At 38.0% G+C, this 26,306-nt stretch overlaps 1 protein-coding gene across 1 annotated transcript in view; it reads right to left on the bottom strand.

Annotated features, from left to right (window-relative positions):
* ZYG11A (zyg-11 family member A, cell cycle regulator) overlaps window positions 1-26,306 on the bottom strand; it is a 61,613-nt gene that overhangs the window by 11,684 nt on the left and 23,623 nt on the right. Inside the window, exons 3-8 of the mRNA XM_061186584.1 lie at window positions 22,748-23,499; window positions 8,918-9,058; window positions 6,731-6,907; window positions 4,423-4,487; window positions 2,980-3,079; window positions 2,828-2,881 (exon numbers count right to left, since the gene is read on the bottom strand). Of these exons, the coding sequence (XP_061042567.1) occupies window positions 2,828-2,881; window positions 2,980-3,079; window positions 4,423-4,487; window positions 6,731-6,907; window positions 8,918-9,058; window positions 22,748-23,499 (1,289 nt within the window). The remainder of the gene's footprint in view (window positions 1-2,827; window positions 2,882-2,979; window positions 3,080-4,422; window positions 4,488-6,730; window positions 6,908-8,917; window positions 9,059-22,747; window positions 23,500-26,306) is intronic.

A 26,306-nucleotide genomic window follows, 5' to 3' on the forward strand; every position in this document is an offset into this window, starting at 1 on the left:
CAGGATAACACTAGTTTGTAGTATAATATGTCCTAATAGCTTGAAGAAACCACTGACTTATTTAACAGAGATTCCAATATACCATTTCAAATCAGAATTTTTCTAGACAAAAGTTAAGCTAGTATTCATGCTTTCTTTCAAACATACTAGACTGTCATGTGAAAGGAAAAAGACAGCCATTTCCACTTAACCAGCTAATGAAAAGATACATAAAATATAACAATGCTAAACAAACCAGATTATGTCTGTTTTCAGGAGGAATGAGACCATCTCAAATATTTTACCCAATCAGGAGGGAACATATCAAGAGAATTCACAAAAATAAAGCTGTTAGAGCCAAAAGAAGAATATGAGTGCACACCACACTGGTAGCAATCACCTAGACAGCCAACAGGGTGAGTGGCAGCAAGGGAGGGAGCAGAAAGTGAGGCTGACCTGGAAAGTAATGACAGCTGTGGTCAGGCCCATGGTTAGATGCTTTACATATTTTATCTTAATAATACTCAAAATAACTGCAAAATATTACTCCCATGTCCAATGCCAGTTTTTCAGATAAAGAATCTGAGGCGCAAAGGAGATAAGTAAATTACCTAAGGGCTATGGCTAGTTAGTGGCTGAACCTAGTTTGTTTTAATCTAAAGCCTGAACTTTTTTTTTTTTAATTTTTGAATTTTATTTTATTTATTTTTTTATACAGCAGGTTCTTATTATCATCCATTTTATACACATCAGTGTATACATGTCAATCCCAATCTCCCAATTCATCACACCCCTACCACCACCCCCCGCCGCTTTCCCCCCTTGGTGTCCATACGTTTGTTCTCTACATCTGTGTCTCAATTTCTGCCCTGCAAACCGGTTCATCTGTGCCATTTTTCTAGGTTCCACATATATGCGTTAATATACGATATTTGTTTTTCTCTTTCTGACTTACTTCACTCTGTATGACAGTCTCTAGATCCATCCACGTTAAAGCCTGAACTTTTGGTACCACTACCTAAAATGGTTTCTCCAAGAACTACAGGGCTACACTTCCCTCCGTGTTACTTTAAGTACTTGCTCTCCATATCAGTATCTATCTCTCTCTACCTCTATTACTGTTAGCATTCCCAGTAACGTCAGTGTTCTTCCACCACATCATCTTGGCAAAACTCCTACCTTAGTTAAACCCTACTTCATGCCCCACCTCCAAAATCTGAATATTGAAAAAGACTGTGCTCGAGTCTCACTCTTAATATCTGCCCCAAAATTTCAAAAGGGCATTCAACTGTACCTGGCAATCCTACTATATTTCTCAATGAATTCACTCCAAAGACTACTATTTCATAATTCTCACTCCCCAAACTTTAACTGCCATCTTCTTGTTCCTCTCATTTGATCAATTCATCTAAGTTTTCACTGGGAACCATAGCTATTCTTCCTAACAAAATCTAACAACCTGCTTGCCCTTGCATCAGTGTACTCTGCCTTCCTTTCTGCTCCAATCTAAAGCCAGCATCTGGGGACTTTCCTGGTGGTCCAGTGGCTAAGACTCCGCGCTCCCCATGCAGGGGGCCCAGGTTCGATCCCTGGTTAGGGAACTAGATCCTGCGTGCATGTCGCAACTAAGAAGTCCACGTGCCACACAAAGATCCAGCGTGCCGCAACTAAGACCCTTTGTAGCCAAAATACATAAATAAATAAATATTTTTTAAAAACCCAATGACAAAAACTTCTCCTTGAAAAAAAAAAGAAAAGAATAAATTCAACAATATAAAAATTTTTTAAAAATTATCACGTACCAAATCATGCCATAAATAAAGTAAAAACAGACTAACAGCCAACTGGGGAAAAATTACATGCATCTTATAAACATAAAGGAATCCTATAAATTACAAAAAAGCCAGCAACCTTAAAGAAAAACTAAGGTCATGAACAGACAATTCACAGAAATTATAAATGACTCTTCCAAAAAAAAAGATGGCTCAAGCCTCACCTCAGAATAAGAGAAGTGCAAAATAAAACAATGATGTACATTTTTTCATGATCAATGTTAGCACAATCATAATGTAGATACTGATTTATTAAAACTTGTAATATAAATTTATTGGGGGTTGGGAAAGGAGGTAATTTGTAGAGATATATGTAGGAGAGCCAAATTCTTATTTACCATACCAGCAGAATCACGAGATAACATCTAAAACTGATAAATCTTTTTTTCTCTCTTTTTTTAATTGCAGCATAGTTGCTTTACAATTTTGTGTTAGTTTCTGCTGTACAACGAAGTGAATCAGCTATATGTATACATATATCCCCTCCCTCTTGGACCTCCCTCCCACGCCCCACCCCCCCTGCCATCCCACCCATTTAGGTCATCACAGAGCACCAAGCTGACAGCTCCCTGTGCTACACAGCAGGTTCCCACTAGCTATCTATTTTACACATGGTAGTGTATTTATGTCAATCCTAATCTCCCAATTCGTCCCACCATCCCCGTCCCCTCATGTCCACATATCTGTTCTCTATGTCTGCGTCTCTATTCCTGCCCTGGAAATAGGTCCATCTGTACCATTTTTCTAGATTCCACATATATGCTTTAATATACGATATTTGTTTTTCTCTTTCTGACTTACTTCACTCTGTATGACAGACTGAAACCGCAATTATAAGCATTTTATTTAGAGATATGGAGAAGAAATAGCTATATGAGTACAGAATAGTTTCTTCTGGGTAGCAGGTCTTACAGATTGTTCATTTTATAAGCTTTTTAAAATGATTTAATTTTTTAAACTATGTTCACAAATTACTTTTATTGAAAAAAAAGTTATACAAGTGACAATTAACCTACCTTAACTGCCATGAAGAGCTCTTCTTTAAGTTGTGCAGTTTGCTCAGGTGAGAGCTATAAACAAACAAAAAGCCGAAAGTGAAATGTTAGACCTCCATCAAAGCTCCACCAAGACTAGGGAGAGAGAAATTTTCCATCTAGCAATCACATACCTGCAGGGCTAGAATAGAGGTTATGCTCACTGCCATTGTTTGCATCTTGGGGTTTTCATGCTTACAGAGCCATCTCATAACAAATTTGGCAGCATCGAACCTAAAAAACAGTATTTTTCTCACAATAAAGTTTGTGAAACTGTACATGAGAAGTGAAGAAATCAGTTAGCCTCCCCAACAAATCTTGTTTAACAAAAACAGTCTTGGACTTATAAAGCCTCAGCTATGAAAGCAAAGAGCATTTGGCAAAAAGAAGAGAAAATCAGAAAAGGAAAAGGAGAGCATGCAAAAAAGAATGTGAGTGGGAATTCCACAGCAGTCCAGTGGTTAGGACTATGCATTTTCACTTGCCAAGGGCCCAGGTTCGATCCCTTGTCAGGAACTAAGATCCCACAAGCCACGAGGCGTGGCGAAAAAAGAAGAACGTGAGCAAAATGCACAAGATTCAAAGATGGACAGACCTAAAAAAGACTTATTTTTAGCACTCAGTTTCAACTATGATGGGTCTGAAAAAGGAAATAAATTCCCCAAGAGGTAGTAATTTATAATCTGAATTGCAGACAGTGCTAAAATGCCACAGCAAACAAATCACTTAGCTAGGCAGAATTCATGGCCCTTTATTCACGGCTTTTACTCAGCTCCAATAGATGATTGCTACATAGGAATGAAGACTAGTTGAAAAAGAGCTTCCGACTTGTCAAAAGAAAGTGAAAATACAGATTTTTTTTTTTTAATGAGGAAGACCACCTTCCCTACTGTACTTTTAAAAGTCAACTCTCATGTTAAGTACACACTTTAATTAGATTTGAGAATGGCTTAGCCTACAACCTTGCATGCATAAATCATGGGCTTTGTTCATATCAGACTGTGGATAATTTTCCTGTTGGCAGCAACTATTATTAATGGCAACTATTATTAATGTTTTGGAACTCATGAATCTGAGAGATTACAATGGCCTCAAGAGGACCCCTCTGGAGTCTACAATGATGTTTTGTGTTTGTTTTTTTTTAAAAAAAGCATTATCAATAAAATAATAACAAAAAGAATGGTTAATATTTAGAACAGCCTGCACTCTTATGCTAGGCACTGTTGTAAGTACCTTACAAACATCATATCTAATCCTCATAAGAGTCACTATTTTACAAATGAGGAAACTTACGCACAAAGATAATGAAAGGGCTAGAACTTGATTCGATGTTTTACTCTCTGGCGCCCATGTTCTTACCACCCACTGCCCTAAACTGGAATCACACTTTGGGAGACAACATTTGCAAGTATAGTACTTCCGAACACCTCTGTGGAAAAATCTCAACAGAACATTCTCCCCAAACACTTTACCCCGGCCTTAATCAGACCCTTGCTAGGCTAATAACCAAAAGCCAACAGTGCTCAGAGTAACACTGGTCAACACCCCAAAATCAGATAATCCAATTTTATACTTGCCTGTCAAATGGAACATCCACAAGAATCCTGGAATTGGTTAAGGAGAGAAGGCAATTCTTCTGTAACTTAACGGAATAAAGAAAAGTAATTCTGAGCAAATGTATACTCATTCTAAATAAAGGTTCTAATTAAACATTTGGAAGGTGCTACTAATAAGCTTTTCTTACTGAGAGCTCGTTGTGTACCTGGTCCTCTCCAAGTTCTTCATTTAATCTTACTATTAAACTCTGTAACATTCACCTTTGCCTAAAGAACAATCCCTTTTTTGGCAAAGAGGCAGTCTCCCTTCTCCCTGAACCCTAGAAGGATCTATGTGGAGAGCTGCCTGCCTGTGTGTCAGTCCAAATCAATTACCGGAAGTCTGGCCCATCTACTGAATGATAAATGTCCTTACCAGATCTCATAACTAATTCTGTGACAGAGCTTCTACTTTCTACCTATGATTGGTAGGGATTGAACTATGCCTTTAAAGATAGGAAAGAAAGAGAAAAGGCCTTCTAGGAAAGCTTTAGGAATAGAAAAATATAACATCTCTTTGAAAGGCCATGAGTAGGCCAGTGACATGCACTGCCATGACAGCAGTGTATGAGGCAGGGATAGCAAACCTAAAATGCCAGCAGGAACTAGGCAGTAACATAAACAAGTGAAGAAAGCAGAGTACAAAACAATAGGGCAGTGGTAGGAATTATGGCAAACTGGAGAATTCATACCCTTCTATAGGGGCAGTTGTTACTCAGCTCCAACTGATGGCTGCCGGAATTAAGACTGAATTGAGAAGGATCATCCAACTTTTCAAGAGAAAGTGGAAATACAGATTTTTTTTTAAACAAGGAAAGACCACCTTCCTTGTTGTATTTTTAATAAATCGATTCCCATTTTAAGTACACACTTCAATTAGATTTGACAAATTTATAAAGATGTGTAACTAATACCACCCACCACCACCACAAGCAACATAAAAAATATTTCCATCACCCCAAAGAGTTCCACTGTGCCCCCTTCCACTCAATCCCAACCCTGCAAATTCCAGCCCCAGAAAATTACACTGTCATTACAGATTAGCCTTTACTAAGATTTCACATAAGTAAAATCATACGGTATCTACTCTTTTGCATCTGGCTTATTTTGCTCAGCATATAATGTTTTTGAGATTCATCCATGTTGTATATGTATCAGTACCTTCATTCCTTTGTATCACCAAGTAGTATTTCCTTATATGAATATATCACAATATGTTTATCTACTCACCTGCTGCTGGACATTAAGTTTTCAGTTTGGGGGGGATTATGAATAAAGATATTATGAGCATTTGTGTATAAGTCGTTATATGGTTATATGATTTCATTTCTCTAGGAGTGAAATGACTGTGTAGCATGAAAGAGGACTTTCATGTCTAACTTTCAAAGAAATTACCAGACTGTTGAACTGGTGGTTTTATCATTTTACCTTCTTAACATCAATATATGAGAATTTCAGTTTCTCTACACTCTTGTCAACACTTGGTATTGTCAGTTTTTTTATTTCAATCAATCTAGGGGGTGTGTAGTGGTATCTAGGTGTGCAGTGGTATCCAAATGTGCTTTTAATTTGCATTTCCCTGATGGCTAAAGATACTGAGCATCTTTTCATGTGCTCATTTACCATCTGCCTATCTTCTTTGGTGAAGTATCTGTTCAAACCTTTTGCCTTCTTAAAAAATTGGTTTGTTTGTCTTGTGTTACAAGACAAACAGTTCTTCACATTCTGGATAAAAGTCCTCTGTCATATACATAAGATGAACATTTTCCCCAGCGCTGGATTACCTCTTCATTTTTTAATGTCTGTGTGTGTTTGAGCAGAAGCTTCTAATTTTGATGAATCCCAATTTATTATTTTTCTTTTATGATGTGTGCTTTTTGTATCCTAAGAAAACTTTGCCTACTCTGACATCACGTTTTCTTCTAGAAGTTTTATGGTTTTAGCTTTTATATTATTTAGACCTATAATTTAGCTTTTATATTTAGATCTATGATTCAATTCAGTTTAATTTCACACATGATGTTAAGCCTATAGGATGTGCTAAAGTGTTAATAGTAGATGTTTCTGGGTAACTGGTTTCTGATCAATTTAAAAATTTTAAACCCTATTACTTATTTATATTTCTTATTTTTTCTATAACAAACATGAATTCCTTACCTATTTCTCTCTTTCCCTCCCTTCCTCCCTCCTTCTCTCTCTCTCAGGATGAAAAATCAGAACTAAATAAAAAATATTTTTCATATATTTGTCCTTAAGTAAGAAGCACAGTCAAATATTCAAACCAAATTACCTGCTGGTAATGGGGGAAATTTTTCAGAGCCTTGAGAAGTAGACAGGTAACCTCTGACAACAGACGAACAGGCATCCCCCTGGCCAGGTCCTGGCGTGTTAAGTTGAGGGCACAAGCACTGGCTGTGAACTGCACTGGCAAATCCAATGGATGATTCCTCATTCCTATAGCCACAAGCTGAAGATGAACTTGTTTTTAGTGGCATGTGACAACATTAGCATTCTTTACACAGTCTTATTTTTGTGTTAGTTGTCAAAAATATTTGCTCATTGGGACAAAAAGTAACAGATTTTCCCCTTCCTCGGCATTTATTTTTTAGGACACCAGCAATACCTTTCAATCCAAATGTAGCCATTAACTAGCTGTGTGACTTTAGGTAACTCACTTCCTTTCTCTGGACCTCTGTTTCGTCATCTGTGACTTCACAGTCATTTATTGAGCCTCAATCCACCCAAGACATTATGATAAGCACTACAGGGGACACAACATCAATCACTTACACCCTACTCCTGAGCATAAAGCCTTATGAAAGAAATAAGGTATGTAAACAAATAACATTGTAAGCGAGTTCAAAACATGAAGCTGAAAAAAAGCACCAAAAAAGAGGTGTAAAGTGCTGCCTAAGATGGTTATGCAGGGAACAATCATTTCTGGTATGGAAGTCAAAGGCTTCATTCAGAAAACGCATTTAGGCAGGGTCTCAGATGGGATCTGGATAGGAGATGGAGGTAGGGGTGGAATGGAGAGGAATTACTAGGGAAGGGAAATGTGATAAGGAAAAACATAAAGTGGACAAAAAGATGGGATGAATCCACCAAGAGAAGGGGAAGAAATCTGAATTTGAAATAATCTGAAAAGTGGTAAAACCTAATATTAGGGAGTTCCCTGGTGGCCCAGTGGTTAGGATTTGGTGCTTTCACTGCTGTGACCCGGGTTCAATCCCTGGTCGGGGATCTGGGATCCCACAAGCCACGCAACGCAGCCACAAACAACAAAAACACCCTAACATTAGAAAGGCAACTAGAAGACAGACTGCATAAGACCTAGAAACAAATGTAAAATGAAGGTGTTATACTAAGCTTAGACCACACCTGCTCTAACATTCAGGGACAACGTGGTCTGTTTTGTCTATCGAATAGGGATAATCATCCTTACCCACCTCAGAGACCAGTCTGCTGATACACGCATGAACCATGATTTTATGAACTGTCAAGAGACCAGAGCCCCTTACTTTGACACCTACATGAACTCAGACCTGGGATACACTTCTCCTATGGAAAATGTCTTTTTTCTATATTGCTAAACTGCTCTTAGGATTTCACTGGATTGCCATCATCGGCAATATAAACATGTATGAAGTAAAACAAACATGATTTTCAAAAACAAAAATCACACAGTCTTAGATATGAAAAGGACTTCTAGAACATCTAATTCAACCTCCTCCTTACAGATGGGAAACAAAGATCCACAGTTTTTTCCTTTATACAGTACCATTTTTAAGTTATGAATAAATCTAATCTCCCATGGTACAGAAATAGCCCTAGTTTTATGGAACTACAAAAAATTACAAATGATAAAAACAAGGTGACTTTAAGACTCTTCATTTTTATGTTACATTTAATTTTAAATGATTGCAGTTTTCCTTCCCAAACCACTTAAAACTTCCAATTACATTTAAAATCAATTCATTCTTCCGTAAACCAAAGCAAAGTTGGCTCGATCGATACTGGTAATTTTACTTTATTCACAAAATAACTTTAAATGGTAGACTTGGTTACCTTCAATTATTGTTAGTTTGTTCTGTTCTTATTGGGGATACTGTTGTTGTTTTCTTTCAGAAAACCATATCTTAGATTTTAAAGAGTAAACAAATAAAACAATGTTTAGGCAAAGTGAATTCATGTTTAAAGATTAAGTCCTGTTTTAGGCAAAACAATGCAATGCTTCTAGAATCCCCTGCTCAGACCAAATTCAAAAATTTGAATGATTCAAATTGATTCAGATGCTCAAAACAAGAGATGCTCTAGCAGTTTAAGCCTAACACCATTCTCCTCTATCTGTGAGGGCACTTTGACTCACAATAGAATAAGGCATGTAAGTTAACCCTATTCATTGTGTTTGATGAACAACTTTAATTGAACCAAATAATAAGTAGTAATAAAAACTACATTTCTGTGGTGCAGTTACCTTTAAAATAGCAGGCATGGCTACTTGCGTTGAAAATGTCTCTGTGAAGAGCCTGTAGAGGGCTTCCTTCATAAAACATGACCTATTCCTGTATCGGCTCAGTGCTTCTGAAATCTGACTCATATTGGCTCCTCCGGCAACCTGGAAAACAAGGATGTTACCAATAGGTTTCACCATTCACCTTCAAGCACAGGCTTTTAGAGCGTGTCAAGTGTTTGAAACAACAGATTTTCACTTAAATGTTTTAAGAGCTTTACAATCTTGATCTCATTCAATCATAATTCTAGTAGGTAAAAGTTCTCCTCAACCTCACTTCTACATGGTGGGTCCAGAGAGGTGATGTACATTGTTAAATGTAACAAACCAGTTAAGTGGTGGGGCCAGATTCAAATACCATCTCCCTACAACTATATTACAGTTGAGACCGCAACTGAATACTAGCTAGCATGTAAATTCTTAAACAACCAATAAATAACCATGAATGCACATCTTCTAAGTACTCATATAGAATGAATTAGACAATAAAAGACAGGGAAAAGACCACATAAAATAACTAAGATGAAAAAGGAGTTGACCGGTTATAAAATTAATTAATTAATATTAATATAATTCTTCCTTGCTACCACTTAAGTAATAATTTCAGAAAGTCTATATATAGACATTGGTATCCTCCTGATCCAAACCATCAAATCAACAAAGAATGTAGATAAAACTAGATATTACGCAGTTTTTAGCATTCCTGGGTGGTGAAGAAAAAGAAGAAAATAAAGGGATAAAATTCAGGATCCTACAAAATGAAAAGAAAAACAACCTCTTCTCCATTCCACCATGACCAGTAGTCGCATCACCCATTGAAGAAACGTCACATCATTAAACTGACAGAAGAGTGCTTTTGAATTAGGAACCCTGTCAATTAAATGCCAATAAATAAAAAGATTCAAACCAATTCCATAAAAAGCTACTGTAAGAAATTTTTAAAAAAGCAAATCTACACATTTCAGCTGAGAAAAATTCTTCCCATAAACCAACAACAAATCAGAAGAAAATTGTAACACAGCACTTTAAACTGAATTAAATCTTCTTAATCAGCATGTTAGGATGTGAAAAAATACCTTCAACAGAAAGATGAAACAAGGGATGATTAAACTCAGGAAAAAGACAAAATCATATCAAACATAAAAATTAAGTTACAAAGTACCCAAGGAAGAGTAGAGTTGAATAAATATTTAGTAAGAAGAAGAAATGCAAGAAATAAACAAGAGAAAGAAATTTTAAGAAAGAAGAAGTAAAAAGGAATCTAAGATTGAGTGCTTATATAGAAAAATATAAAGAAGATCCAACACACATACACTTGAAGTTCCTGGGGAAGAAATGAACTAATATTTAAAACTACTACCAAGAAAAACTTTCCAGAAATAAAAAAAAGACCTAAATCAATACACTGAAATAATCCACCAGCTACCTGGGAAAACTGACCCAGATCAAGTCTGAGACATAGCACAATATAAGGATTGAATTTAAAGATAAAGAAAAAAATCTTCAGGGCCTTCACATAAAAAGATCAAACAAATTAGAGAATTAGATTGTCATCAGACTTAACAAGCAACACACAAAGCAATGTAACAGTGGACAAGCATTTTCAAGAAATAAGGGAAAAAAAAGGTAAACAAAGGAGTTTATATCCATGCTTGCAACTTCTAGAGGAAGTCTGGACAGTAAATTGTGGTTCAGTTCCATCAATTTCAGCTCTTACCACAATAACAGCTGTCCATGCCCCAACCCACCCCCCAGCCACCAGCACATGCTCCTAGAGCTCCCTGCACTTAGCTAGTGAGAGCCCATGTGGGAACAAGGACCCTGCCCTCCAAATATCAGGGATCTGTGCTCTGATCACTGCTTGCTGCTTCTGATAACAGGTACAAAGAGGTGGGCAGCCACTGTTGTTGCACCCCTGCCCCACCAACTGTTCAAAGCCCCTCTCCCACCAGCTAAAGGGACTTCCAGGGGATTTAAAAGGCTGCCCCTTCATTGTTTTCTTTTTCCCCTTCTAGGAGACATTAATGACCATGACATTCAAAACAACTGCATATACAGGGAAAATTCCAAAGTGACTGCACATGCCCAGGAAAAGGCTCAAAAAAGACCTAAAAAGATCTTAAAGTTTATACTTCAGACTGATCCTCAACACAGACCCAAAATACAAAAACAATAACAAAAGCATCAAACCCCAGGAAAAGAAAAAAACCTGATTTCCAGAGTTGCCATATTATTAATTTCCAATGTCCAGTTTTCAACAACAACAAAAACAAATCATAAAGCATATAAAAAAATAGGAAAGCATAGTCCATTCAAAAGGAAAAAGAAGAAAAATCAAAAGACACAGTCCCTGGGGCTTCCCTGGTGGCGCAGTGGTTAAGAATCCACCTGCCAATGCAGGGGACACGGGTTCGATCCCTGGTCCGGGAAGATCCCACATGCCGTGGAGCAAATAAGCTCATGTGCCACAACTACTGAGCCTGCACTCTAGAGCCCACGAGCCACAACTACTGAGCCCACGCACCACAACTACTGAAGCCCACAAGCCTAGAGCCTGTGCTCCACAACAAGAAGCCACCGCAATGAGAAGCACGCACACTGCAACAAAGAATAGCCCCCACTCGCCGCAACTAGAGAAAGCCCGCGCACAGCAACAAAGACCCAATGCAGCCAAAAATAAAATAAAATTTAATTAATTAAAAAAAAAGACACTGTCCCTGTAGAAGAACTGACAGCAGCGCTACTCAAGCAAGACTTCAAAACAACCACCTTAAAGATATTCAAAGAACTAAAGGAAAATGTAGATAAAGTCAAGAAAAAGAATGAAAGAGAAAACTCAACAGAGGTAAAAAACCTACAAGGAATCAAAAGAATTCTGGAGCTGAAAAGTAAAATAACTGAAATAAAAATTCCCTAGAGGGATTCAAGGCAGATGAAAGAATCAACAAACTTGCAGATAGGACAATGGAAATTGCGTTAGAGGAACAGAAAGCAAAAATACTGAAAACAAGGGAACAGAGCCTAAGGAACCTGTGGGATACCATTAAACAGATCAACATACACACTGCAGGAGTCTTAGAAGAAGACAGTTAAAGTAGCAGAGAATATTTGGAAAAATATGGCTGCAAACTTCCCAAATTTGATGAAAGACATGAATATAAACATCCAAGAAACTCAAGGAACTCCAAGCAAGATGAACTCAAGAAGACTCACAGTAAGACACATTATAATCAAACTTTCAAAGGCCAAAGACAAAGAATCTTAGAAGCAGCAAGAGAGAAGCAAATCATCACATACGAAGGATCCTCAGTAAGATTTTCTGCAGATTTCTCATCAGAAACTTTGGAAGCCAGAAGACAGTAGGCTGGTATGTTCAAAGTGTTAAAAGAAAAAAAATTGTCAACCAAGAATCCTATACCCAGCAAAACTGTGCTTCAAAAGTGAGGATGAAGCCAAGACATTTCCATATAAAGAAAAGCTGAGGAAATTCATTACCACTAAACTTGCCCAATGAAAAATGCTCAAGGAAGTCCTGCAGGGTGAAATGAAGGAACACCAGACAGTAACAAGAAGCCATATGAAGAAATAAAATCTCAATAAAGGTAAATACATGGGCAATTACAAAAGCTAGAGATTTTTTAAATGGTCTGTAACTACACTTTTTTGTTTTCTACATGATTTAAGAAACTAATATGTCTTTTAAAAAACAATTATTAATCTAAAAGCTAGTGTTATTATAACTTTGGTTTATAACTCCAAATTTTGTTTTCTACATAAGAGATGACTACATTAAAAAGAATTATTATTTTGTGCTTTGGGGCAGACAATGTATAATGATGTAATTTGGGAACATCATCAATTAAAAGGGGTGGGGACAGAGATGTAAAGGAATAGAGTTCTTGTATTTAATTGAAATTAAGCTGGTATAAATTCAAATTAGAGTGTTTTAACTTTAGTATGTTAACTATAACCCCCATGGTAACCACAAAGAAAACAGCTATGGAATATACAAAAAAGGAAATGTCAGAGATGTTTAAACCACCAAAAAAAAGAAAAAGAAAAAAAGTCAGTTGAACAAAGAAAACAGTATGTAGGAAATGAGGGACAACAAAGCTATAAAGCATATAGAAACCAAAGAGCAAAATGACCGAAGTCACTCCTAATCAGTAATTACTTCAAATGTAAATGGATCAAACAAACTAAACCCAAAGCTGGCAGAAGGGTGGAAATAATAATTATCAAAGCAGAGAGCAACGAAACAGAGAATAGAAAAATAGTAAGAAAATTGATGAAACCAAAAGTTGGTTCTTTGAACAGATCAACAAAATTGACAAATGGATGGACTAGGAAAAAAACAGAGACTAAGAAAAAAAGAAAGGACTCAAAATACTAAATCTGAAATGAAAATGAAGACAGAAAAATTCAATTCAAGTCAACAGAAAAAAAAACAGAATTATAAGAAGAGTATTATGAACAATTACACCCCAATAAACTGAATAATCTAGATGAAATGGGCAAATTTCTAGATACACAAGACCTAACAAGATTAAATCATGAAGCACAGAAAACTTAAATAGGAAATTGGATCAATAATCAAAAATCTCCCAACAAAGAAAAGCCCTAGTCTGATGGGTTCACTAGTAAATTCTACCAAGTACCTAAGGAATAATAATGCCAATCCTTTTCAAAGTTTAACAACTGGAGGGACTTCCCTGGTGGTCCAGTGGGTAAGGCTCCCTGCTCCCAATGCAGGGGGCCCGGGTTCGACCCTGGTCAGGGAACTAGATCCCACATGCATGCTGCAACTAAGAGTTCACATGCCACAACTAAGAAGTCCTCATGTCACAACTAAGAGTCCGCATGCCACAAAGAAGATCCCACGTGCTGTAACTAAGACCCGACACAGCCAAAATAAATAAATAAATATGTATTAAACAAACAACTGGAGAGGGAATACTTCCTAACTCATTCTACGAGGGCAGCCTTACCCTGATATCAAAGCCAAAGATGCTACAAGAAAAGGAAACTAGAGATTAATACTCGTTATGAACAGAGATTCAAAAATCCTCAGCAAAATACAGCCAAACTAAATTCAGCAGCATAATAAAAGAATTATAAATCATGACCAAGTGGGATTTATTCCCAGAATGCAAGGATGGTTTAACATACCATGGTATATTAAAAATCAATGTAATATACCACATTAACAGAATGAAGGGGGAAAACCCACATGATCATCTTATTTAATGCAGAAAAAGCATTTGACAAAATTCAACACCCTTTCATGGCAAAAACACTCAGCAAACTGGGAATAGAAGGAAAGGAAGTTACCTCAACTTAATAAAAGCCATATATAAAAAACCTACAGTGAACATCATACTCAATGGTGAGAGACTGAAAGCTTTTAAGACCAGGAACAAGATAAGGATGCCCACTTACACAACTTCTACTGAACATAGTACTGGAAGTTCTAGGCAGAGCAATTAGGCAAAAAAAAAAAAAAGAAAGAAAGAAAGAAAAGGCATCCGAATTGAAAAGGAAGAAGTAAAATAACCTATTTGCAGACTGTATGATCTTATATGTAGAAAACCCTGAAGATTCCAACAAAAAACAAAAAACAAAAACCCTATCTGTTAGAGCTAATAAATGAATCCAGCAAAGTTGCAGGATACACACAAAAATCAGTTGCACTTCTATACAATAGTAATGAACAATCTGAAAAGGAAATTATGAAAACAATTCTATTTACAATAATACAATAAAGTACTTCAGAATTACCAAGGAAATGAAAGACTTGTATAATTGAAAACTACAAAACACTGCTGAGAGAAATTAAAGAAGACATAAATAATGGAAACGCATCCCATGATCATGGATTAGAAGACTTAAGATGTACTACCGGGTTTCCCTGGTGGCACAGCGGTTAAGAATCCACCTGCCAATGCAGGGGACATGGGTTCGAGCCCTGGTCCGGGAAGATCCCACATGCCGCGGAGCAACTAAGCCCGTGCACCACAATTACTGAGGCTGCACTCTAGAGCCCATGCTCCGCAGCAAGAGAAGCCACTGCAACGAGAAGCCCACTCGCCACAACTAGAGAAAGCCTGCTCGCAGCAATGAAGACCCAACACAGCCAAAAATATAATAAATAAAATAAATTTATATATTAAAAAATAAAGATGTACTACCCAAAGTGATCTACACATTCATGTAATCCCTACCAAACTCTCAACAATCTTTTTTGCAGAAATACAAAAACACCTCCTAAATTTATATGGAATCCCAAGGGAGCCACACATCCTGATTTCAAAACTTACTACAAAGCTACAATAGTCAAAACAGTGTGGCACTGGCATAAAGACAAGACATAGAGACCAAAAGAATAAAGTAGAAAGCCCTAAAGTAATCCCTTGCATATATGGTCAGATGATTTTTCACAAGGGTGCTAAGACAGTTCAGTGGGGGAAAGGACAGTCTTTTCAAGAAATTGTGCTGAGAAAATTAAATATCCACATGTAAAAGAATGAAGTTGTGAAACCTCACTTAACACCATATTAAAAAAATTAACTCAGGGACTTCCCTGGTGGCCCAGTGGTTAAAAATGTGCCTGCCAATGCAGGGGACATGGGTTCGAGCCCTGGTCTGGGAAGATCCCACGTGTCGCAGAGCAACTAAGCCCATGCGCCACAACTACTGAGCCTGTGCTCTAGAGCCCGCAAGCCACAACTACTGAGCCCACATGCCACAACTACTGAAGCCCGCACACCTAGAGCCCGTGCTCTGCAACAAGAGAAGCCACCTCAATGAGAAGCCCATGCACCGCAATGAAGAGTAGCCCCCACTCGCCGCAACTAGAGAAAGCCCACATGCAGCAACAAAGACCCAATGCAGCCAAAAAATTTTTTTAAATTAATAATTTTTAAAACTCTTACAATAAAAAAAAAACTCAAAATGGATCAAAGACTTAAATTTATGACCTAAAACTATAAAACTCTTACAAGGAAACATGGGGCAAAATCTTCACAATATTAGGCTTGGCAGTGATTTCTTGGATATGACACCAAAGGAACAAGCAACAAAAGAAATGCAGACAAACTGAACTTCATGAAAAAAGACAACCCAGAGAATGGGAGAAAATATTTGAAAATCATATATCATAAGGAATTAATATCCAGACTACACAGAGAACTCCTATAACTCAACAACAACAACAACAAAAACCCCAAGCAACCTGATTTAAAAGTTGGCAAAGGACTTCATCAGACGTTTCTTCAAAGACATACCAATGGTCAATAAGCTCCTTATAAAAGATGCCCAATATCACTGATCAGTATGGAAATGCAAATCAAAACTTCAAGGGATTTCTCTGGCGGCCCAGTGGTTAAGACTCCGTGCTTCCAATGCAAGGAGCGTCGGTTCGATCCCTGGTCAGGGAATTAAAATGCCACATGCCACACAGTACAGCCAAAAAAATAAATAAAATAAAAATTAAAAGGGTTATCCCTGTAAAAAGAAAAAAAAAACTTCAATGAGATACGACCTCACATCCATTAGTATGGCTACTACTAAAAAATTTTAAATCAGGGATTTCCCTGGTGGCGCAGTGGTTAAGAATCCACCTGCCAATGCAGGGGACATGGGTTTGATCCCTGATCTCAGAAGATCCCATGAGCCATGGAGCAACTAAGCCCGTGCGCCAAAACTACTGAGCCTGCGCTCTAGAGCCCACGAGCCACAACTACTGAAGCCCGTGTGCCCTAGAGCCCACATGCCACAACTACTGAGCCCACACACCACAACTACTGAAGCCCACACACTCTAGGGACCACGTGCCACAACTACTGAGCCCGCGTGCTGCAAATACTGAAGCCCACACGTCTAGAGCCCGTGCTCCGCAACAAGAGAAGCCACCGCCATGAGAAGCCTGTGCACCGCCACAAAGAGTAGCCCCCCGCTTGCCGCAAATAGAGAGAAAGCCCGTGTGCAACAACAAAGACCCAACCCAGCCAAAGATAAATTTTAAAAAAAATTTTTTAAAGTCTCTGCTGCTATTTACAATAGCCAGGACATGGAAGCAATCTAAGTGTCCATCGACAGATGAATGGATAAAAAAGATGTGGCACATATATACAATGCAATATTACTCAGCCATAAAAAGAAACAAAATTGAGTTATTTGTAGTGAGGTGGATGGACCAAAGTCTGTCATACTGAGTAAGTCAGAAAGAGAAAAACAAATACCGTATGCTAACACATATATATGGAATCTAAAAAAAAAAAAAAAGGCTCTGGAGAACCTAGGGGCAGGACAGGAATAAAGACACAGATGTAGAGAATGGACTTGAGGACATGGGGAGGGGGAAGGGTACGCTGGGACCAAGTGAGAGAGTGGCATGGACATATATACACTACCAAATGTAAAATAGATAGCTAGTGGGAAGCAGCCGCATAGCACAGGGAGATCAGCTCGGTGCTTTGTGTCCACCTAGAGAGGTGGGATAGGGAGGGTGGGAGGGAGACGCAAGAGGAAGGGGATATGGGGATATATGTATACGTATAGCTGATTCACTTTGTTATACAGCAGAAACTAACACATCATTGTAAAGCAATTATACTCCAATAAAGATGTTAAAAAAAATTTTTTTAATGTCTCTGCTGACCTTTAAAAAATAAAAAATTTAAAATTAAAAAACAGAAAATAATATATGTTGGCAAGTATGTGAAGAAAATGGAACATTTGTGCACTGTTAGTGGGAATGTAAAATTGTACAGCTGTTGTAGAAAACAGTATGGCAGTTCCTCAAAAAATTAATAGAATTACCATAAGATCTAGCAATTCTACTTCAGGGTATATACCAAAAGAATTAAAAGCAGGGTCTTGGGAGTTCCCTGGTGGCCTAGTGGTTAGGATTCCAGGCTTTCACTGCGGTGGCCCAGGTTCAATCCCTGGAACTGAGATCCCTCAAGCTGTGTGGCATGGCAAAAAAAAAAAAGGCAGGGTCTCGAAGAGATATTTGTATACCCATGCTTGTAACAACATTATTCACAATTACCAACACAGCCAAAACATGGAAGCAACCCAAGTGTACATCGATGATAAACAGACAAGCAAAATGTGGTATACACATAATGGATGTTATTCAACCTGAAAAAGGCAGTATGCCACAACATGGATGAACCCTGAGGACACTATGCAAAGTGAAATGAGCCAGTCACAAAAAGACAAGTACTGTATGATTCCACTTATATGAGGTAGTCAGAATAGTCAAAATCATAGAGACAAAAAGTAGAATGGGAGTTGCCAGGGTCCCGGGAGAAGGGGTAAGGGGAGTTAGTGTTTAATGGGTTTAGAATTTCATCCTTACAAGATGAAAAGAGCTATGAAGATGAACGGTGGTGACGGTTGAACAAAATTATGAAGGTATGTAAAACCACTGAACTATACACTTAAAAAAGATTAAAATGATAAATTTTATATGTATTTTACCATCCCCTCCCAAAAAATGGGAACATGAACTGACACAGGGTGATTTCCAAGACATACTGCTTAGTAAAAAAAGCAAAATGCAGAGTACATATACTATGCTACCTATTGTGTAAGAAGAGGAAATTTAAAAACCTAAATATATGTGCTTAGTACTTTGACTATACTCTCAGTCAAGAGGGAAAAGAAAGAACTGCAAACATATCTTCAACTTTTTTTTAGCAGGTTTGTGTTTCAAAGTAGTATAGGTGTGGGACTTCCCTGGTGGCGCACTGTTTAAGACTCCGCGCTCCAATGCAGGGGGCCCGGGTTCAATCCCTGGCCAGGGAACTAGATCCCACACGCATGCCGCAACTAAGAGTTCGCATGCCACAACTAAGGAGCCGAAGACCCGCAACTAAGGAGCCCTCCTGCTGCAACTAAGACCCGGCACAACCGAATAAATAAATAAATAAATAATGTAAAAGAAAAAAACAAGTAGTATAGGTGTAGCAACTCTCAAACTATTTTATATGTGTTGTAGGATTAAGCAAATGTGCTGACGCTTTTGAGAGCCAAAATTCTCACTGTGGAAAAGAGAGATACAAATACAGAATGTGGAAGGGCAAAGAACAGTATGAGGATGGTCATTTGGAAATATCACTTTTAAACTTACTTCATCTATTTCTTGGCTCTGTTTGCTGAAAGGGCTTAAAAACACATCTAGTACTCAGATATTGGTTTCCTCCTAAAAGGAACCAGGGCTTCTGGGAGAAATGTCTAATTCCAAGGCCAAAAACAGAGAAGTATAAGAAGCCTAGAACATCTTAGTTTGCCAGAAAGTAAAGAAGTACTCAAAATAATAACAACAACAAAAATGGGGGCATGTAAAAACTGACACGGGAGCTCTCATTGGCCAACCTGTGACAAATTGAGCATCAAAATAATTAAGAAGAGTAATGAATTATAAATCATTGAAAACATCAGGAATCAATGAGTCCACATTGAGGATACGTTAGACTTGCTAAATGTAGAAAGGAGAGCTGGAGTTGGAAAATCACCACTTTGCAACCACTGCAGTGAAGATTGGTTCAGGTAAGAAACATCAATGATGCTATATCTAGATCAGAAAGTTTGATGAGGACCAGGATATTGGCATAGTCTTCTAATATCTTATATATTGCTTATTAGTTTCAAGAGGAATAGTATTACCTATGTAGTGTAGAAACAATACAACAGTATATAGATAATATTTTATCTGCACCTGGATATTTTACCTAGTACCTGAACAATACTTTGACCAAGTGATGAAAAGTAACTTCACTAATGAGGGGCACTGTGTGCTTCACGTTGTAATACACTTGAGAAGGACACAACATCCCTTATGTGGTATTCCGGGCAGAGATGGAAGAACCTGAATATAATTATGAGGAAGCATCAGACTAACCCAAAATGAGCAGTATTCTTCAAAAAAGCCAACAAATCAATGCTGGTCTGTATTCTTCAAAAATATCAATGTAACAAAGGACAGGAAGGACTAAGGAACTCTTCTAGTTTAAATTATAAAGAAATATGACAACTGAATGCAAAAATAATCCTGGACTAAAAGGAAAAATATTTTATAAAGGGCATTACTGGGATAATATATATAGTAGATTATATAAAAGTATTGCATCAATGCTAAATTTCCTGAAATTTGATAGCTGCACTGTGGTCATCCTTGAGACTATCCTTGCTCTCGGAAGAGACCAAGAGACTATCCTTACTCTAGGATATACAAACTACAGTATGTTAAGGGGCAGAGGGGCATGATGTATGCAACCTACCCTCAAGAAAAAAACTGTGTGTGTGTGTGTGTGTGCACATGTGTGTACACGTGCATGTAGAGATAAAATATGAAAAAACAAATTTGGAAAAATGTTTAAAGTTAGTGATCTGCAAAGTTAAAAATTATTTCAAAATAATTTTGCAAGTACTATACATAGATCAACTGCCCAACGACCTACACATTATTAAGAATCTAAACACTGGATATATTCTAAAATTTTTTAAAGTTTTGCGATCATCCAGACGTAAGAGCTGAAAGAGAAACAAAGGATAAGCCATAGTAAGGCTAAGCAGAAGACCAGATAGCTGTTGCATCACCCTCTCCCTCCAGGGCTTCCTATAGATGTCATTACAAAACAATCCTCAAGGGCTTCCCTGGTGGCGCAGTGGTTGAGAATCTGCCTGCCAATGCAGGGGACACGGGTTCGAGCCCTGGTCTGGGAAGATCCCACGTGCCACGGAGCAACTAGGCCCGTGAGCCACAATTGCTGAGCCTGCGCGTCTGGAGCCTGTGCTCCGCAACAAGAGAGGCCGCGATAGTGAGAGGCCCGCGCACCGCGATGAAGAGTGGCCCCCGCTTGCCACAACTAGAGAAAGCCCTCGCATAGAAACGAAGACCCAACACAGCCATAAATAAATAAAATTTAAAAAAAAAAAAAAAAAGAATAGAGAAGAAATCTTAAAAAAAAAAAACAAAAAAACACAACAATCCTCAAAAGGGATTCTTGCTACGCCCCACCAGTGGATCAACAAGGATTTCTTAGCAAATGAAAATGTTACATGGCTTTTAATACTAATGGCGGGTGCCCTTTCCACCCATTTTAAAGCAATTAAGTACACGTTGCCCACTCTAACATTGGGTGCAGGAAATAACACATACTTGTTCTGTTAGTTTTCACTAACATTAATTTTATCCATTTTAATTTAAGCAAACTTTTGATTAACCCAAACAACAAAAATACTTAGTATATTTTGCATCTGATTCGAGCAATACATATTTCTCTTAAATATAAGATTTTCTGAAACACACCTTTTAAACTTACCATACCTTACACTCCACGTAAGTCTAGATTAAGATCTTTAGAGTTTCTTAGTACTAGGAAGATTATGGTCTCTCCTCTCCATCCCCACAATATCCAACACTGTATATAATGCATAATTTAAAATTTTCAAAATAAACTAAACTTACATGTATACCAGATAAAGTTTACTGAAAGAAAACTTCTCTCATTTTCTTTTGGTGTACCCACTTTGACAGTATCTTAACTACATGCATAATCTGTCTACAGAATATTCTAGCACTTGTCCAATATTACTGTATATATCAGGAGTTGATGTGTTAAAATCCATTTTTTTTAATCACTGTGGTCTTTTGATCATTGTGACACTAAATGCCATTAATCTGAAACTGGCCTAAGTGCTCATTCATGGTAAACAATTCTCTACTATACACATTTAATCTGAAAGTTCAAATTATCTCTCTCTTTGTAGCCTAATGATGTAACTGATGGCTTCCACTTTCATTAACAAGCCAGAAAATTAAAAGGACTTCAAAATACAACAATTGCTATTTTCAAATCAAAAGAATAAAATTGTGAAAACTAATGACTTGTAAATCACTTTTCTCTCTCACCCTAGGAAAAATTACATAAGGTATAATTATTTTTTTAAAAGGGTTCTTTTAAAGTGGTGGTTCTGAACCTTGGCTGCACACTAGAATTACGTGCAAGCTTTCAAAATCTTGATGCCCAGAACAAGTCCCAGACCAATTAAATCAGAATCTCTGGGGAATGGGACACAAGCATCAGTGTATTTTAAAGCTTCCAAAGTGTTTACAATGTACAACTGAGGTAGAAAGCCACTGTTTTAAAAGAGAAATATTCTAGGACATAAATATTTAAATATATGCTGCTTTAAAAACAGCACCATGACAGGCTATAAACATATTCCAGCAGTGTTCAATACTTTTTTCTTAAGACTCTTTTAAAAATTGCTTTTTGTCATACCTTCACCAAAAATGGTGTTAGGCATATTGATCACCTGCCTTATTCATTATATTTAGCTGTTACTAGAGGTGAAAACACTAGTTTTAGAGTCACAAAGACCAGGATACAAGTCCCAGCTCTATCATTTAATACTTCTATGACTGTGGACAAGTAGCTTAACCTCCCTGAGCTTCCATTTCCTCATCCGTAAAACGGGAGGGTTAAAGTAGAAAACAATGTGCATGCATGACATCTGGCACGTAAGAGGTAATGTATAAATGGCTCTGCTTATCATTATCAAACCAGACTAGAAGACGTGGAGGCTAGGACTGTATCTTGTTTAAGGTTATATTTTCACAACCTACCACACAGTAGCTACACAATAATTCTTAATTAAGCTCCTTAAGAATTTTTTAATCTGTCTTTGTAACCCTAATGCCTAGTACAGATTCTGATATACAACAAAAACTTAAAAATGTTTTGAACAAATGAAACAAACTTATTTCAGTAAAGAACAAACCCTCAAGTCTTGCGTTGTAGAAAAGAATTCAGAATAACCAGCATCCGTAGCCAACAGTCCCACAAATTGCATCCCAGGTCGCTGCTGTATAAACAGTTCTACAGCTTCATCAGTGATGCAACTGCCCCCAGAAATGTCCAGTGACACAATGTTAGGCAGAATATCCTTCTGCTGTAGCAAATGAAAAGCTAGATCTGACTTGAATTGCCTGTGATCAGAAATATCAAGGTGAAGCAGACATTTAAGTTCTCTAATGACTGCGAGAATCTGTGGTTTGGTCATGGTCAGGCATTTTAGATAGTGCATTGTGAGAGATCTGAGTCGATCCTTACAGGTAAGGAGTGCAGAGATGTTAGTGACCAGAGTATTAGAGATATCCAAGCTTTCCAGTCTGGGTAACCGAGAAACATTAGCCAGGTCTTCACTATGAAAACAAACACTGAAAACACTTAAGATGCGAAGACCAGTGAGCTGACCAAAGAACAACAGTCTTGAATCTTGAGGGATGCTTGTTGAGTCCAACAGGAGACATCGGAGGTTTTGCTGGATCCAGCTATTGCTGCAGAGTCCACTTAGGATGTCTGGAATTGAGAGGTCACTGTGTACTGCAGTAGCATCCAGTTCAATGAGTTTGTGATGGCAGAAGGCTTTTATGAATGCAGCCGTAGATATTTTAGCTTTTTGAATATTGACCAGCTTCAGTTTCATTTGGTTGCCTCGGAAAATGCTTGCTGTTCTATCAGTCAGCTTGCCTATAAGAGAACCAGAACCAGCTTGTGATAACAACTAAATCTCATGCCTTTTCCAGGAGGTGTTGTGACCAAAGAACTTTGACAGATGCTAATAATAACAACAATAATGACCTACATTCACTGCTTACTCTGTGCCAAGCACTGTTCTAAACCCTTTACTCAAATTATCTCATTTACTCTTTACAATAACACCATAAAGGAACTATGATTATTACCATCTTATAGCCGAGGAAACTCAAGCTTAAAGAGGTTAAGTAACTTGCTCAAGGTCAAAATGTGTGGCAGAATCAAGAATCAAAACCAGTTTGACTCCAGAGCCCACAGTTTTAACCACAGCAACCTTGTTCACAGAAAAAAAGAACAAAATAAAAGAGGTAGGTAAGTAGAGGGTATATAATATGAAAATAGCACTAATGATTACTTTTAACCAAATTCCTGCATGGCGTTTGGTAAGTCACTTACCTATCTAGGCCTCATTTTCCTCATCTGTAAAATGAGTGGGTTATACTAGATTTCATTTAGAAACGATTTACTAAGCATCTTCTATGTGTGAGATCCCATGTTAAGTAATAGGCACACAAGGTAATTAGACACCTGTGACCATAAAGAATTCAGTCTAGGAAGCATGTCAGGCAAATAAATTATTATAATAATGTATTATATCCAATGGTGATTCATACCAGGTATTGAATTAATACAAATGAGATTAACATCGGGGAAGGTTTTTAAGACGGAATATCAGTTTCCCAGGGTGAAGGTGAAGGGTGGAAGAACATGCCAAAGACATGGAGGCACAGAACAACAGATTTTTCAGAATGACCCTAAGTAGATTAGCACTACTGGCCCATAGCGTACAAGGGGAAGCATGGCTGGAAATGAAAGTGGAGAGGGAGGTAAAAGGCAGATGGGGCCTGTAAACAAAGCTAGGAAACTTAGACATTTACCCTATAAACAATAATGAACAACTCAAAATTTTTAAGCAAAAAGAAAAGAATGGTCATAATTATATTTTTAGAAAGACCAATTATGTGATAATGTAAAAGAATTAGAATGGTATTTGATGGGAGTGAGATGGGGCAAGAGATTATTAATGATTTTAATGATGAGAAATGAAAGTTTAAACTGACAGAACACGGTAACTGAATGGACTAGGGGAAAGAACTGAGGAAAAAGGTGTATAAGATGATTCACAAGTTCCCAGTTTGAGTTGGGCTGTGCTACTAAGATAGGAAAAAGGAAACCCCAATATTCAAGGCTTTGAGAAGGAACTTATTACATTTATTCAACAAATATCAAGTGCTCAAGGTATGCAAAGTGCTATGCTACATGCTGAGAATGGTGAATGAGACAGACATGGCTCCTGCCATCTTGGGGTTTATTTACATCCTAGAAGGAGAAACAGACACAAAAGAATATAAAACAAGCAGGGGCTTCCCTGGTGGCGCAGTGGTTGAGAATCTGCCTGCTAATGCAGGAGACACGGGTTCGAGCCCTGGCCTGGGAAGATCCCACATGCCATGGAGCAACTGGGCCCATGAGCCACAACTACTGAGCCTGCGCGGCTGGAGCCTGTGCTCCGCAACAAGAGAGGCCACGACAGTGAAAGGCCCGCGCGCCGCGATGAAGAGTGGCCCCCACTTGCCACAACTAGAGAAAGCCCTCGCACAGAAATGAAGACCCAACACAGCCATAAATAAATAAATAAATAATTTAAAAAAAAAACAAGCAGAATACTACTAACATTAAAAATGTAGTAAGTGTTCTAAAGGAAACAAACAAGAATATAATATAGGGGTGGGGAAAAGGAGGAGGAGGACAAGAATCTTCTGTCTCTCGGTGAGGTATGAGGAGGCGACATTTAAGCTGAGACCAAAAGGATATGAAAAGCAAAGGCAGCTGCCATTCCAGACACGAGGAGCTAAAGACCTGATATGGGAAACAGCTTGGCTTTTTCTGTGAAATGAGAGAAAACCAGTGTGGCTGAAGCACAGTTGGTGAAGGAGATACCAGCATCTGACAGGTTAGAGACAGAGGCAAGAGTCAGACCTTGCAGGCCAGGGTAAATAATTGGCATTTTATCCTAAGTACAAGGAGAAGCCTTTAAAGAGTGGCAGAGGTGTAGACAGATCTGATTAAGGTATGAGAGGATTGCTCTCTGCTGTGTGGCAGAGCTTGGCGAGGGGCAGAATTGGAGGTAAGGAAACCACTTGGGAGACTAGGGGAGAAGTAAGAGAAAGGTGTCAATGACAGGGGCTAGGAGGAAAAGAACGTTTGAGATATGTATTTTGAAGACAGAAAATGTGTCAACAGAATCAAGGGTAGAGGGAGGAGGAATGAAAAATGACTCCTAAGTCACTGAACAACTAGGAAGATTTTGAGATGGGAGGAAATGGCAGTGTAGCAGATGCTGTGATGTGACACCAGATCACATTTAGAGATAAAGGACTTACTACTTGAGCTGCTGGGAATGCCACCAACTGACAGCCCTCACCTATGGGGACTGCATCAGCTGAAAAGAACTGCTTCACCCATGGTCATACCACTTTCCCATGGAAACCAATATCCCAAGAATGTGTTGGGAGGTATAAAGATCCAGCCCTCACGCCCTAATGCAACACAGATCTGAGTAGTTATTCCACCTTCAGGACTTCCCATAAGATCAGCTGAGGTCTTCTCAGTTCTACATATTTTAAATCTAAAAGACTGAAGCATAAACATTTGGAATTAATCAGCATAGAGACAGTATTTAAAACCATGGGAATGGATGATATGAGAATGTAAGAAGAAAAGGAACAAGGATCAAGTAC

The sequence above is a fragment of the Eubalaena glacialis genome, chromosome 3 (assembly GCF_028564815.1).
Source record: "Eubalaena glacialis isolate mEubGla1 chromosome 3, mEubGla1.1.hap2.+ XY, whole genome shotgun sequence".
Taxonomy (NCBI): domain Eukaryota; kingdom Metazoa; phylum Chordata; class Mammalia; order Artiodactyla; family Balaenidae; genus Eubalaena; species Eubalaena glacialis.